Source organism: Lathyrus oleraceus, chromosome 5 (genome assembly GCF_024323335.1).
Source record: "Lathyrus oleraceus cultivar Zhongwan6 chromosome 5, CAAS_Psat_ZW6_1.0, whole genome shotgun sequence".
NCBI lineage: Eukaryota > Viridiplantae > Streptophyta > Magnoliopsida > Fabales > Fabaceae > Lathyrus > Lathyrus oleraceus.
Window position 1 is genome coordinate 248,875,954 of NC_066583.1, and position 17,342 is coordinate 248,893,295.

At 35.4% G+C, this 17,342-nt stretch overlaps 2 protein-coding genes across 2 annotated transcripts; both read left to right on the plus strand.

Annotated features, from left to right (window-relative positions):
* The first annotated feature begins 1,167 nt into the window (after positions 1–1,167).
* Positions 1,168–9,171, plus strand: LOC127083538 (AUGMIN subunit 1). Its single transcript, XM_051023847.1, has 6 exons — positions 1,168–1,624; positions 1,730–1,862; positions 1,966–2,100; positions 2,360–2,483; positions 8,598–8,735; positions 8,836–9,171. Exons 1-6 carry the CDS (start codon positions 1,393–1,395, stop codon positions 8,941–8,943), a joined length of 870 nt encoding a protein of 289 aa, XP_050879804.1. The 5' UTR covers positions 1,168–1,392; the 3' UTR covers positions 8,944–9,171.
* A 1,092-nt stretch (positions 9,172–10,263) lies between these two features.
* LOC127083540 (non-specific lipid transfer protein GPI-anchored 2) lies at positions 10,264–11,820 on the plus strand. The gene is made up of 4 exons (XM_051023849.1): positions 10,264–10,842; positions 10,955–11,011; positions 11,297–11,359; positions 11,503–11,820. The coding sequence occupies exons 1-4, from the start codon at positions 10,452–10,454 to the stop codon at positions 11,613–11,615; spliced, it is 624 nt and encodes a 207-aa protein (XP_050879806.1). The 5' UTR covers positions 10,264–10,451; the 3' UTR covers positions 11,616–11,820.
* Positions 11,821–17,342: the final 5,522 nt, after the last annotated feature.

Below are 17,342 nucleotides of genomic sequence, written 5' to 3' on the forward strand. Positions count from 1 at the left end.
AAATCCATATATATATATCAGAATGCCTTAGAGAGGTTTTTCACTTCATTCCATTTTTTAAATTAATCTAAATGAAATAATTTCATTCCATTCATTTCATAAATCAAAAGATGGGTTTAATGAAGATGCACCGACATTGTAAAAAAGTTTTACGGTATCATCCAAAAGAAATATATCATTTTTTCATGTCATACAAGTAATTTAAAATTTTTAGTTTAAATTGGCGGGATACATGATTTCTTCAAAGATAATTTAGTATTATTTTTTCTAGTATCGATTTCGTAGATAGGTAAGTGAGAGATAGTTTATGGAATTTTTCACCTAAATAACCACATACTCATCTTTTAAACAAAAAAAATTCAACTCGAACAAGGGGCTAAAAACCAATTGACGCTCCCATATAACAAGGTAAAAGAGACTTTCCTTCTATTGGTGCCTCCTCCTAGTATTAAAAGGGAGCTTTCCTCGTATTGACGCCAATTTAAGTGAAGTCACATTTGTTTCATTTTTTAATTATTAATTTAATTTGTATTAATAATAAATATATATAAAAATTATAATAAATATTTATATATTTAATATAACAAAAATAAAATAATTAAATATAATAAAATTTGGATCACATGTGATCTGAAAATAGTCTTTTACATGAATTTTTACGATAATTAGTTGTCGGTTCCGCATCTACAAGGTCATATGTTACATATCTCTCTCTGTGGATTCTCATTTCAGGTGTTTCATTAGAAATCTTCGTGGTTGACCGGATATATTAAGCGAATCACATACTTATTGTCAATTCGATGGACTCATATCAATTATGAAATCGTCATGCCCAAGATTGAGATGTGTGTCCATACATCGGTAGTTTTATTATGTTGATGAAGTATGATTAGACGATATGAGTGATGGTTTAACGGTGATGTTAGTGTGAATTTTTTAATAGTGATTTAATGGAGACAACAATTTTTCTCAAGCCTTTCTACGAGTCGGTAATTTTTTTAATTTAAAAGCTAAATAGATTGGAAATAACTAGTGAAAGATGGTTAGTTTAAAATTAAATTCGGAGAACCGGGTTATTTGAGTGAAAAATAATACTTCACTAGCCTAATAATTAATACTAAGTAATAAATTAATTATAAATAATAAATTTACTTATTCTTTTTGGGTTGCATCCTGCTACTCTTAAATTCAATATATTCCTAGAGGAAGATTCCTATTTTCTGTTTCGGAAATTTGAAATTTCAACAGCGATCCGCTTTTTCCCCACCATTGTCAGTGCCATTTGCTTCTCCCCAAAGTGCAGCGTGAGTGTTCCAATCCACTCCAGATCTGAGACATTTGCGATTCATTCTTCTTTCGTTCTTCAAAAACTGCAACCGTGTCAGAGAATCAATGACCGATCAAGAGCCATCAGTATCCACGGAAGTATCCGGAATCGCCGAAGTCAAAGAATGGCTAGCCAAAACCTTCGAAGTCGCCGGAAAACCCGTTCCAGAATTCCAATACACTCCGCGCGGCGTTTCTCACCTGCACCATCTCTCTACACTCTCCAAAGCCAAAGATGAAGCCGCTCGTCTCGTCGCACGCGATTTTCGACTCAAAGCCTCCGAATATAGATCCCAAGGTAACGTAATCACTTCAGTTAGTACCAGTTAGGGTTAGGTTAGGTTAGGTTCCTTTTATTTTTCTCTCTTTCTAAAATGTATTTCGATTTGATTTTGCATTGTAGCTGCAAGGATTAGGGAAATTCTGGAGAATGTAGGTTTGGCGCAGGAGAGTTTGCCGTCCAGTGTGGTCGCTTCTGCGCAGGTTCTTGCGAATGTTTCTAACTTGTTGAATATTAGAGATACTGAACTTAGTAGGTGAGTTCCACTCTCACCGTTTTTGTTTGTTTGTTTGTTTGATTTCTGTATTCAATTTTGAATTTCAGAACTGTTTTTATTTTTTTATTTTTTTTATATATAGTTATCTTGTGGCAATGGGTGATATTTCCCTGAGGAAGACTGGTGTGGAGGAAAAAAGGGCTAAAGTGAAGAAAGAGTCGAAGTTTCTTCTTGATTATACTAGAAAGGCTTTATCCCGGCTAAATTACTTGAAAAGGTGGAAACAAATTTTTTAGCTTGATAAATAACTTATACTAAATAATTTGAAGAATTATACATTAGAATCAACAAATTAAAATGTAGAAAACTTTTGTGAAAATACTACAACGAATTAGAAAGTCTACATAAAACTAGAAAGTTTTAATTTGTCTACCAAAAACTTACAGTGATGTGCTCAAGGGGGACAAAATGTCAGCTTTTGGCATACAATGTTCTTTTGTTTCTCACTTGTTTAGTATGACGCAATGCTTGTGCAGAACACATTCCCAATTGGACCGTGAACTACCTCTGTGTCAGGCTCAAATGGATAATTGGAGCACAAACTTGCAAGTGATGGCTGCAAAAGAAAGGCAGTACATACAACAATCTGCCAACTATAAGGTACACAGTTTTTTTTTTTGAGGGGGGAGGGTGTGCTATTGAACTTAGTTCTTTAAGTTGAGATGTGTTTTGAGAGTAACAGGAAAATTAGGTGAGTGTATTTGATGTTAGATGCTAGATAATAAAATGCTGTTGGGTTATCTTAGCATGCAAGATAGTTCGTAAAACGGACGGGAACAAAGGCCAACCAGTAGAAAAATAACATCAGCCAGTGGGGATAAGGGGAGTTATCCCCTACTCATAAAACTGGATTTGTTGCATAGAGTTTGAATATTGAAAAACCAGAAGTAACTTGAACCAAAGAAACAAAAAGGCACAAACAAAATATAACAACATTGCAAACGATGTGCTTTTCTGTTTTATGATTCCTGTCAGAAACTTGTATTATGCAAGATTCTGGTAGATACACAGCGATGTGATATAATTTGATACGTGTATTTTAGCTGTAGTTTTTTTTTCGCATAATGGATTTTCCAAACTGAATTACTATATGAAAAGAAAAAGCATAACACATTTGTTAATATGCTTATTGATTTAGTTGCTGATTTCTAAATATGTCATCAAATTGTAAATTGAATTGCAAATTCATATCATAGAGGTTGTTAGGGTAATGAATGAGAGAAAATTATAGAAGCCATTCTGTAACCTAGAACTGTATTCAATTAGGAACAATTAGAGAAGCAATGTAGTTAGAGGGAAGGTAATGTATAAATAGGATAAATTTGGATGGAAGAAGTCATGTGTGAATTTAGAAATTTTGTGTAAAAGGATGTTTGGTTAATCCGTTTTAAAAATCCACTGAATGGAGACATAGTTATTAATGATATTCTGAGGAAACAGATCTCCACTGAATTAGAATACACAGAATTGAAGTGGGCTGCTGCAAAATTGACTGTTGCCAAAGTTATAGTTTTGACCGGGAATTTGATAGCCTGTACCTCTCCCATTTAAAAAATAGACACTAATTATACTAATATTACTTTTTATAGACTAAAGCCCTGATGTTTCCTGGGTAGGATGTCACAGTAATCAACTGATCATACTGCTACAAGAACCAGATGAAATTACTTTTATTTCATGATATTTTCATAGCCTGTATTTCCTTATTTCCTATTATGCATTTTTCTGTATTTTCCAAGTGGACACATGTTGCATTCTGCAGCATATTTATAGAAAATGAGGTGGTTAGAATATTCCCATTTGCAACAAACTTGCTTGTTAAATAGAACCTGGGGGCCAAATGAAAAAGGGTCTAATAATTCAACAATCAATTCTCTCTCTAAATCCTCTGAAATTCTGTTAATGCAACTCACCTTAACAGAATTCATTCTAAATCTGAATTGCCTGTGTTGAGTTGGGGTTATTCTTGGTTAACCACTTGAATATTCAAATCACATCTCAATCCGTATCAGTCCCAGGCATGACGATACACAATCAAACCTTAGCTGATCTAGAGAAAAAGGTCGATGATAGATGTGCTGATCTCATCGTTCGTATGGAACAGATGCATTTGAGCATGGAAGAAATTTGCACCTTCATCCACAACCAAGCAGCTCGTCACCGACCTGATGGTTCATCCATCAACAACCGTTCTGGCAACCACAGCGGCCTGCGTGTTGACGGTCACAATTCGTACTCCACTCGCATATCCAAATTGGAATTTCTACATTTTGACGACAAACAGTTGAAAGAATGGTTGTACAAATACACCCAGTTCTTCCGATAAACAGTTGAAAGAATGGTTGTACAAATACACCCAGTTCTTCCGACAAACAGTTGAAAGAATGGTTGTATAAATACACCCAGTTATTCCAGCAAACAGTTGAAAGAATGGTTGTACAAATACACTCAATTCTTCTACCTGGAAGGCATGCCTGATGAATCCAAGGTCCCTCTCGCCTCAATCCACTTAGACAGCATTGTTCTGCAGTGGCAACTCAATTGCATGCCTGATAAATTTGATGTTTACCCACCATGGTCTAAATGTCTAGCTGACATCACCCTGTGTTTCGGCCCATTATATGATGACATGTTGACCAACCTTATCCAAGTCAAACATACCAACTCAGTACAAGACTACACTGATGCTTCTGAATTTGCTTTGACTCTGGTATCGTTACTCCAGTCTCCAAGCACTCATCGAGTATCTTTACGTCTGGCTTAGATACTAGTACGCAAATGCATGTTGCATGTTTTATCCCACCTCCATTCCCCGAGCTGCAAACCCAGCTCGTTTACATGGAGCCTCCAAACCTACATCCACTAAATTTGACTTTAAATCTTTACATTACCCAAAACACCACCTTCTACTACCTTACCGGACCCAAACGCCCCCTAGAACTTATAATGCTGCAGAAATGGCTAAGTCAGGGCCAAAGATCTTTGCATTTTCTGTGATGAACCTATTGTACGGGTCACCAGCTGTAGCATAAATGAGCCCAGGTTTTGTCATGGGAATGGAAGATGACATTCCAATTGAGGAGCCATCCCTGTCCATTCTCAACCCCGGAAAACCAGCACCTGCTGCAACCCCACTCTTATCTGGGATTGTCAACTTTCACTCACACTGTGCGGGTTATAGGAACCCACAACAAACAAATGTTACACACTTTATTGGATGGGGATTGTCAACTTTCACTCACACTATGCGGGTTGTAGGAACCCCCACAACAAACAAATGTTGCACATTTTATTGGATGGTGGAAGCATGCATGATTTCTTGGATCTTGAGGTAGCCAAGAAATTGGGATGTAAATTAGAAAAAAACTGCTCCTATATTTGTGACTGCTGGTGGGGGAACCAAATTAGAAGCTCCATTCATTTGCAAAAACTTTTCATGGTCGCTGCAACAATCTACATTTAGTGCTAATGTATTTTTGTCCTACCGTTGAGCACATGTGACTTAATTTGGGTATCCAATCCAATGGCTCACCTCTTTGGGTCCCATCCTTTGGGATTTTTCCAAGTTACTCATGACAATAAGTTTGTTTTGAGAGGAGCAAAAGCTAGGTTGTTAATCTCTGACGCGCCAATCCCCCAAAATGCTATAGCGGATAGCGGGATGACTGCTATTGCGGACCAATATCAAGGTTGTCACCAATAGGTTTAAAATAACTGTCACCAAAAGGTTTAAAATAACCTTTGTTGCTGGAGGTTGGTGTTACACATGCATAGGCAGAGGATGTTGATGCCATGGTTATCAAAAGAGAAACCGGACAAGGCAAACAGAACAAAAGTTGTAGCTGTGAAACATGGCAAGCAAGGAGATAAGGCGAAGCAGAACAAGAAATCATAAGAGGAAAGAGAACAGCGAAGAAGCAAAGGAGAATGGCGGCGAACAGCGAAGAATGCAGAAGATGCGGTGGAAAAAGGCGAAGGCCGGGGAGAACGATGAAGAAAATGGCGGAGCTGAAGAAGCATAACACATGGAGTTAAATATTAGGTCAAGAAAAGGGTGGGAAAGACCAATATACCATTTTAAAAAAATTAAAACACATGCTTCAAAATATTAGGGTTTACGATTTGGTCCCAAATTGAGAATACCGCCCATCAAACTGCAATGGCACTACTATCGTGCCCCAATAGCGCCGCTACGAAACCACTATTCGAGGCCTCTATGACCACTATCGTCAATAGCGCTCCGCAGGCCAATAACGTGGCAGTGAGGGGTTGTGCTGCCACACTACACCGCTATAGCTTTGCTGCAAAACTTGTTGGACTTAGGCTCTATTTGGCATGGTTATTTTCTGAGCTTATGGCTTATAGCTGAAAAGCCCATATATTTAAAAAAGATCCGTTTGACAACATTATTTTCTCACAAGCATATAGCTTATTTTTACTAGCTTATAATTTTTTTTATAGGCTGATTCAAGTAGTTTATAGCTTTATACTTATAATTTATAATTTTTTCTTTCAGTTTTACCTTTGTTATAAAAATAAATAAATGCTAATCAAACATTGTTTTATGTCATTTCATATTTATAAGTTAGCTTAAGTGCTAACTTTATAAAACACTACAAATTTATTTAGATAACTTATCTATGACCTATAAGTTCATCTAGCTAACTTTTCTGATACCCACTCTTTCTTACTAAAGAGAACCTTAAGCTGATTAACAAGTCTTTTGCTCAAATCTTCCATGGAGGAGTTATTCAATGATTTTCATTTTTCAAGTTTATTGAATAACTGATGTATCACACACACAAGTTATTTAATGAATCTAAAAAGTGAATTTTTGTTTATAATAGTGAGGGGAGGGAGTAGTCAAAATGAAAGAATATAGGAGAGAGATAGAGAAAGTGGAGTAAACGATGACCCTCCCCGCATAGCTTACAACCCCTTGGAGGGATTTGCTACCTTTGGACTTTGGACTTTGATGCCTTTGGTATTTTTCCTCTATCTCTCTTAACCACCACTCTCTCACCCATCCATCCTCAAATATACACAAAGTTATGAAAATTATCCAATAGTAAAGGTAGCAAATCCATTTCCCTATAACCCCTATTGATTCAATTACCAACATGTTAGGTGTATAAAATGTTACTAATTTTAGTAATGCGTGCCTTATTGATCATTGTAATCCTGACAATATAATGTCATCTCTTTTCATTTTGTAATATTATTTTTAAAGTACATCTTTAATTTATGCAATAATAATATACTGAAATAATTTTTTTATATAAGATAAAATGTTGAAATATGATTGTATTTATGCTTAGAGATAAAGTAACTTTTCATATAATAATAAAATAAATAATTTGAAGTTCCTATATTTATAAACAAATTAATATTTGTAAAATGGAAACATCTGATAGTCTCTATTGAAAATGGACGTCATACGGTTTAAATACAGCACAACAACCGCAGTCAATTAATTAAAACTGTGCGGTACGTGATTACAGACAATTCATCCTTTGTCCATTACATAACTTATGAGTATTGAGCCTAACTAATGCAATATAGTAGTAGTTGGTTTTATTTTCTTCTTTTCCACGGCAAAAACTAAACTCCATCACTGTCAATCAATCTTGATTTAGTATATGTGAATGTTATGCTAGTTAACTAGAAATGAGAAAACTATTCAATAACTAAACCTTCTCTTTTCCTTTCTCTATTTATTCAAAAAACAGAAACACATTCATAACCCATAACTTCCACACATAACTGACATCAATAAAAATAACTACCCATAACTGCTCATCAATAAAAATAACTACCCATAATAATAAGTCTATCAACCTCATTATTAGTCTCTTGCAAAATAATCCAATAATATGCAGATCACTCACCTTTCTTACATGCTCACATGGCTACCGATTCTTTGCTGCTACTGTATTTTCTCCTGCTGTATCCCTGAGTTGTGTGAGGGTGCCTATCATTCTCATAGAAACAATTTGTAGAAATGTAAATCAAATTTGACAATGCTGTATGACTCTGTTTTCCCACTCACAAATCAGCCAGCTTTTTCTGCCACATACTTTTATTGCAATCTAATTGTTATTATTTTTAGAAAATAACGACCTGTTATTTTAGCGAGGGATTGCAAGAAGTAAGGTTGATTTTGCGAGAAACTTCTGAACCTACATTTACTCAAGATTGGGTCATTAAAATTGGCAAATTCAAGTATACTTCTATAGACTAATACTTGAAAATGTTTAGTATAGAAATTTTCAGCCATGTCTCTAATCCACCAAGATCATCAAATGTTGAAAACGAAAAAATGTATTCTCTCAAATGGTATTATTTGAACATGACTGAGTGCGATTCTTTACTAACATGCATATCTAAAACAAAAGCAGACATTGCAATCAATATTTACATTACTTATAATTACCAACTTTGCGTGCAAAGAAATATATTTCTACAGTCATTCAATTATTAAGAATTACCTATACAGTGTCGAAATGCAACAAACCAAAATAAATTTCATCACAAATGAGATTTTTCCAAAATCTCGGTAGGTATCCGCAGCTGAACAATCTCATGGAAAAATTAACTCTTCTAGCTTTTTGCGGATAACATATTATAAACCGACTAAATCTGATGTACAAATTATCAGTGCATTGTGATTTTTAATATTTTAATCTCTTGAATGCTGAATAAAATTTGGTGCAGGCGGTGCTCAACCATACAGGCTATACACCAGAGGTCAGCCACAGTGTTTTGGTTGAAATGGCTGAGCATAGGAAGGAGCTGGAAAAGAAAACTAAGCCCATCCTTGATACTCTTAGGAGCTACCAAGATTTGCCTCCGGTATGTCTTATTTCTCATGTTCTCTGTTTTAGTTCTGGAGTAAAATAGAAGAACTTTGTTGCCTTTATTCTGATATTTTTGGCGGGTTGGAATCATCCAGGATAAAGCTCTGGCTGCATTAGCAATTGAAGATAAAAAAAGGCAGTTTGCTGCTGCTGAAAAACATCTTGAAGATGTATTGCAAACAGCTCTTTCAAATTCAGGGTGATTATACTAAAATAATGTCATAGCGTATTTTCTGGGTTGGTTTGAAGTTTATGCTTTTATACCAGGCTAAAAATGTATGTGTACAACAATGATATATTGGTGCTTCGGCTGATGATGAAGGGATTCAAAGACAATTGATAGCCGTTGACCACTCATATTTTGTATAAACAATTGTGTATAGAAGTTGTTTGTTTTCAAGGCAAAAACACTATTTTTTGTTCCTTAACAAGTGCTCTAAGGACACATATTAGAAGATCTTTTGCTCATGGTATTTCATTTGGAAGAGAGTATAAAAAAAGTACTGAAAGAAGTAAAACAAAAGGGATGCATTGTGAGTCACAAATGGGTTTAAAACGTGTTCATAATAAAAAAGGAAAAAAAAATATGATACAAGTATGGGAGATATAGGGACCTCCATAAAATAAATTACTATTGAACATGTGAGTGATGTCCATCAACAAAATGGCAAAACATAACTTGAGTCCCACAAAGGGTTACAATCATAAATGCTTTCTTCTTCTTCCTTCTCGAAAGCATCAACTTACAGCTTTCAACAAGATATAATAGTGGTGAGAAGCTAAAACTCTCCTATCATTTTTTGACATAATGGTAAATTAGAATTTGGTAAAATAAATTTTACACAATGGCAAATTGGCAATGTCTAACCGTCCTTATCCGAAAATGGACACCCTACGGTCTAAATACAGCACAACCACCGCTGCCAATTAATCAAAACCCATTACATAACTTAACATGATGATTCAACCTAGCCAATGCAATAGATAGGCGTCACTTTCTTTATAGTGGTTGGTTCTATTTTCTCTTTTCACACATCAAAACTAAAAAAATTCCATCACTGCCAATCAACTTTATTTAGTACTACATGTGAATGTGATGTTATTTTCCCCCTAATCATGTAATCTCAAAATAACATAACTTAATTCACACTAAGAATGCCAGCTATCTAGAAATGTGAATCTAGAACTCAAAGAAGGCAACCTAAGGCTCATGTTGGTTGATAATTTTCTTATAAATTATATTTTGAAAAAATATATTATTATTAGTTAATTTATTTGTTTTTCATTGTAAAAGTCATCTACTATCAGTTAATTTATGGGCTATGTGATTTTTTAAATTGAATTATGATAAATCATTATAAAACTTGTTGAAATAGTAACTAACACCAACCGTTGCATTGAAATAGCTTATAAATTCAATCACAGTTTTGGATATAAAAAAATAAACCAACTTTAATTTAAAGAGGATAGAAGTTGGATCCAATGATAAATATACGGTGCAAAATGAATTAGTTAGGTAGTACTATTAATAGCTGTTAGTAAAATCCATTAAATTCAGCAACCAAAAGTTCAAACCAAATTTTCCAAATCAATCCTCTCTATTAATTTACTCCAACTACATCACACCTATATTCACAACACAAAATCCAATTTAACCTCTTATTCTATTCAACACACATTTTCAAAATACATCACACAAAGAAAAACCAAAATGGCCACTACACCATTAGTACTACTAGCAATTGCTTGTTTACTCCTTGCATCACTGCCCTATCATGGAGTATCTGCTCCTACTCCTGCTGAATCTCCGGGAGGGGATACCGTCGGAGCTCCATCGCCTGCTGGTGCAGCCGGCGATGGATGCTTGACGGCTCTAACAAACATGTCAGATTGTTTAACATTTGTGGAAGATGGGAGTAAGTTGAGAAAGCCGGATAAAGGATGTTGTCCTGAGTTAGCAGGGTTGGTTGATAGTAACCCTATTTGTTTGTGTCAGCTTTTGGGAAACTCTGATTCTATTGGGATTAAGATTAATCTTAATAAAGCTCTTAAGCTTCCTTCTCTTTGTGGTGTTACTACTCCTCCTGTTAGTACTTGCTCAGGTAAATCTCAATGCCTTTTTTATGTTCAAAATTTGTTATAAATTTATAATTTCTAGATCTAGGAAAAAAATATTTAATTGTGATTTACATATATTTATATATGACGTCACAGCTATTGGTGTTCCTGTGTCCTTGCCTGGGCCATCAAGTCAAGATTCTATGCCACCAAGTAAGTTTTTCATTTTTTTGGTACAATATAGAGAATATCCAGTATTCAAATCTGTGTCACTGTATTCAAATGTTGTCTGCATAATTATCAACTAGGCTCGAATCTGTGTTGGTGTATTCAAATATTGTCTGCATAATTATCAAAGTTGAATTAACATGACTTTTATCATTTTTAATAATGTTAAATAATTATTATGCATGATAGAATTTTTTTATGCATTTCATCTTAATATATCTTGATTTGGTGGTAACATAATTTTATTTGGTTGAAAAAATAATAATGAAGATATGGCAATGACACCAGAAGGAGGATTATCTCCCAGTCCTTCAAATTCAGCTGATAGTTCAGGTAAACTTTCCTTATTTTTTCTATTAATTTTAAACTATGTGAATGAAAAAATATAAATTTATTAAAATTTTAATATCCACATTTCAATCAACAATATTGTACTAGAATTAATTTAACATTTTTTTTAAAACAAATTTGTGTAGCTGGTGTTCCAAGTCCTTCTGAAAACAAAAGTGGAGGAGCTTCAAGCATTCATGCCTCTGCCATGACTTTCATTTTTGCAATGTCCACTCTCTCTTTCTCCATATTCTTCTGATTTTACAATTTACATTTATCCTATTTGTGTATTGAGTACTTTTATTTGGTGAATTGCACACTTTAATTAGGAAGTACATCACAACACCATTGAATTCTTCATTCTTGGTGTTGGGTTATTTATTCTTATTTTTTCTTCTCAACTACATTCTTGTTATATTTGTAATAATATATTTTCTATTTCAATATGATGTTTCATTTTGTTACTGGATGATTTAAATAGGATCTTGATGCTTAGCGAAGAGATTAATTAGATTTATATATTATTTTAAAAAAGAAGAAACAATTGTATATTTTCCTGTGATGAAGTTTTTTCTATACATTGCATGGAAATTACAAAAAAAAAACAGTCAAAATTTAAGTTAAATATTTTTATTTTAAGACGAATTAAATACTATATTTAAATATAGACTGTTTAATCTTTATCCAATTATAGAGAATATATTGAATGTTAGCTATGATTGATACAAGGCTATGGAATTCCGTCCTCTACCAAGAAACAACAGACTTTGTTGATGCCTTGTGATTTTTTTAGATTTAAACCTAACAATAGTCATAAGCTCTGCCTTGCGAAGCTGTTGAAGCCTATGATCCAGCACTCCTCACTGCTTCAAATCACTCCTCTGGCACAAGTTCGACCATATTCTATAATCCAGTTTGTTAGATTTGATTTTGTGTTGGAGATCTGTTGCAATACATTAACAACAAGAAGATGAAAATCATATGATCAAAATTGCTCAAAATAAATTTTAAAGCATTCATTCACAATAAATTGCAACTATCAATTTAGATAAGATGCAAATGGATAAACATACTAATCCTTTTCAGAATACTTTAAAAAAACAAACATGAACCGAACATTAACATGAAACATATCGTGTTAAAATTTAAATCAAGAACAGTCGATCGAATATATATACTCAATAAAGTATAATATATAATTTAGTGTGGAAGCCTTATAATCATACAAATATTAATAAAAGTAAATAATCTAGAAATCGAGCGGAAGGTTAAGAGACAAACAACGAAACTTAGGATGATTATTCTTAATGCCTTGAATACCCTTCAGATAAATGAAAGAGTATTGATGTATATTATATTGGGGACCATAAAACATATTTACAGAGTGATAATCAATTAAGATTTTCATTATTACGAAATAAGTAATTATATCCTTCATTTATATTTGAACTCATACTCAATTAATTAATTTTTAAATAAAATATAATTAATTTTTTTAATTTTATCTGATCACTTAATTATTTAATACATTTAATTTGATAAAAATAGTTAATATAACTAAAATTATATATGTTCTCACAAACTTGTGTGTCTCTAAAATTGATCCCTCCCGTTAGTTTCAAGTAACAGAGACTTACGTGTAACATCTTTATGTTACTCACGTGGATATTTCTATTACTAATTCACCAACTCGTGGATGTGTTTAAAACTTTATCAGATTATCATATAATACTTACCATCTTGATAAACTTAAACAACTCTAACTTTTTCATATATATATATATATATATATATATATATAATATATATATATATATATATATATATATATATATATATATATATATATATATATATATATAATATATATATATATATATATATATATATATATATATATAGAGAGAGAGAGAGAGAGAGAGAGAGAGAGAGAGAGAGAGAGAGAGAGAGAGAGAGAGAGAGAGAGAGAGAGAGAGAGAGAGAGAGAGAGAGAGAGAGAGAGAGAGAGAGAGAGAGAGAGAGAGAGAGAGAGAGAGAGAGAGAGAGAGAGAGAGAGAGAGAGAGAGAGAGAGAGAGACCCTAGAACAACAACCTATTCATCCGCGTTTAAAACTCCAGTGTGGTCCCGGAACAAAGTTTCTTACGTGTGGTCCCAACAACAACTTTGGCCTTGCCTTTGGTTCCCCCATTTCACTTGCAAGCAAGCGTGATCCTAGTTAGTCGCATTCAGTGGTCTCAAGTAATTCACTTTGTTGCATTATTAGTAATGGCGGAGTTAGATAAAGAGTAATTATTCTGTTATTAATACCAATTTCGTGTATGTATCCGTTAATGAGACAATTTTCAATAAGGGATCTAATACCAATGAGTCAACTATCAATAAGGAACAACATACACAACCTTCAAGTTTGGATAAGTTATGTGATTTGGATGTTGAGACTTCAGTTGCATTGGTGAGGGATGATGATGTTTTAGACGTTTAGCCTTTGAGTGTTGACACATCTCCCATCAAGCCAAGTGAATCAAAATCAAGTGGTGTCAGGGTTTTCTTTGGTAAACAACCAAAAGTTTGCAAAAACAAACCTTTCAAAACCCCATGATTATCTTCACCAAAGCCAAGTTGCAGTAAACCAGTGAGTATTAAAACTTGTTATGAGCATATTCATTCCTTCTTAAGTCGTCTTTCTTAAGTTTGTTCCTTTTTATCCCAGGTTTAAAGCAGGTTAAAGAAGAATGTTGATGTGACAGGTGCGAAAAGATAGAGTGAAAGGATGAGGATCCTGCAAACAATGATGTATATGGCATTGGTAAAAAACCTGATGATCCTTTAGTGATCACTAAAGAGGAAACCACAAAACAATTGGTTGGTGTCGCAACCTGAAAAATACAGTGTGCGAAAAAACAACCGGCGAGAGAAAATGACAGAAGAGTCGCCACCGTGCGTTATTTATCCCAAAGGAGGGAAAGGAAACGCTCGAAGTAAACCTGAAAAAAAGGAAATGACAAGACGGGGTCTCGCAACCAAATCTTGGGTTCGGGAGTCGATTATGCGAAGGGAAGGTATTAGCACCCCTACGCATCCGTAGTACTCTACGGGATCCACTTTTGTAGTTCTTGTCTAAAGGGTGTGAGTTTATCTTGTGCTGTTTAACAAAAAAGGGGTTAAATGAAAATGACTCGCGCGGATGTCGCATCCACTGCATACGTATCTCATCTGAATATGAGAATCAGAGTCTTCGTAGCTCGGCTGACCTATGGGTTAGGGGAATGTGTGCTCTCTAAGACATCGGGTCTTATGCCTACGTATCTCATCTGGAATGAGAATCAGAGCAAGCCGTAGTTCGGCTAACTACGGGGTTATGGATTGGGTTTTGGACGAACGACGTTACTACGCAATCTACCGGATGCTCGACCTTTGAAGACTTACTCACCTGTAGTAGAAGGAGTAAACGTGTGTTTAGGAGAAGAAAAATCAATGAAGGGTTAGGGTTTGGGATGCTCATGCAAAAAGGCAGTCCTTGGCGAAGGAACCTGTAAAAAAATAAACACATAAAACATTGCCTCCTATCGAGGTCTTTCAGCTAGGAAAGCAGTAAAATGCGGAAAAAATATAAAAGTACCACGCGGATGAAGATCCGAGGTAACAACAATTAAAGGAACGATAAATCCTGAGATCCTTCCAAGCTAACATCATCAAAGAAAGTGGGTCAGTACAGGTAATCAGAATGAACCTCCAGGGGGTATCCCACAAATAAAGTGGAATACCAGGCAAACCATCTCTGCAAGAGTCATATGAGCCCTCACAAAACAAAACTCAACAAACAGGTTAGAGAAACAAAATAGGGTAACCAAGAGTTTCCCCCAAATCAAAATGTAACCACATGAATCATGTCCTTTCAATTCACAAAAAGCTCACAAAAAGCAACCAAGGGTAGGAGGCCTAAACCTCTTGTCAAACACATGCATCAAAAGGGTATCAAATTCACCCATAATACTCATACATTTAGAGCGTTCAAATTAAAGGCATAAAGATGATGGATATAGGGCAAACCTGATTGGAGAGCTTGATTGAAATTGAGTTGCACCTGTGAGGTTTACAAAACAATCTTTAGAGTTTATGTGAGGCAGAGGTGATTCTGTGCAGTTGAGTTCCCTTCAGGGTTTGGAGGCTGCTCTGAGTTCTCTGTCAGGTTTCTCTCCAGGTTTTGTCCAGGGTTTTGTTCCAAGGAAACCTCAGAGTGTTTTGCTTCTCTTCCTTTTTCTGTCTCCTTTGTTTCAATGAAACTCTATTATTTATAGCTTAATATTGGTAGCTTAGTGGGCTTTTGAGAGAGGTCCAAGTTTGAGATTTTTTCTTTTATTTATTTATTTAATTTATTTATTTTTTCGATTTTTTTTTTTTCGATTTTTTTTTTTGGAAATAAAGTTTCTTGGATCTGATTCTGATTGACATGATGAAATGCAATATGAAATGTTAAATGACCTAAAAATGAATGCATGAATGAGGAGGGCAAATTTTGGGGTGTTACAGCTGCCCCTATTCAATCAACTGGAGACCTGGAAAGAAGATAGCAACGACTTTCGTGCTTTCGAGGTGTCAAGGGATTGAATACAATAAAAGCCCGAAAATTTGCACTGAAGTGAAGTGAAGTAACAATGCATGTCAGAATCAGCAAAGAGGTGGTCTTGAAAGAAGAATCTGTCTGGTACGGTGAGACTCAGTCTGAATACCGAAAAAGAATGTTGACCTGGATACCAAAATAAATGGTAACACAGAAATAACCATGGCCTGAATGCCGCTCATTAGTCTGAATACCGAAAAAGAATGTTAACTTGGATACCAAAATAAATGGTAACACAGAAATAACCATGGCCTGAATGCCGCTCATCAGTCTGAATACTGGAAATGACTTCGATCTGAACATCGGAAGATATGAGATTATTAATATCGGTCTGAACACCGAGAGGTTGACCTGAATGCCACAAGTTGCGTCGACCTGAACGTCGGAAACTTCTTCGATCTGAACATCGGAAAATTGGCCTGAATGCCACAAGTTGCATCGACCTGAATGTCGGAAACTTCTTCGATCTGAACATCGGAAAATTGGCCTGAACGCCACAAGTTGCATCGACCTGAACGTCGGAAACTTCTTCGATCTGAAAATCGGAAAACTGGCCTGAACGCCACAAGTTGCATCGACCTGAACGTCGAAAACTTCTTCGATCTAAACATCGGAAAACTGGCCTGAACGCCACAAGTTGCATCGACCTGAACGTCGGAAACTTCTTCGATCTAAACGTCGGAAAACTGGCCTGAACGCCACAAGTTGCATCGACCTAACGTCGGAAACTTCTTCGATCTAAACATCGGAAAATTGGCCTGAACGCCACTTCGGTCTGAATACCGGAAACTTCATGCCTGTCAGCATCGGCAAAAATAGGGACCGATAATAGAGGCGGCGCGTGGGCCAATGACACTTGCTGGGGATAACAAAGGTAAGTCATGAACAATCTTCAGTCTGAGTACTAGAAACAACTTCTGGCTTATCACTTGGGATACCGAGAATGTTTTATGCTTACATGCGTATGTTTGAATTTTTCAATGGCGTAATGCTCCACGAAAATGGAAATGCTACGCGATTTGGGAGGATGCAATGCAATATGATTCTACATGCAGGGATGCGAAATGCTGGGTAGAATGCCAAGCTGAGACAAGGGGATCTGCTGGGGAAATGATCACCATCTTCTGGACCCTGGCAAGGCTGCTGGAGATGCACAGCCCAAAGAATTCTGTGGGGAAATGACCCGCCACACAGTGTTCTAGCAATGACGAAATACCGAGATTCTGACTGGGGAGAGAACGGCACTGAAAACCTGCTGTTGGGGAAAGCGATAGTGGTTCTGGCAACCACGATCTGCGAGAGATGACTAAGCAGGGGAAGCAAACACCGATACGGTACCGAGGTTCTGCTTCAAGGAAAGAAAC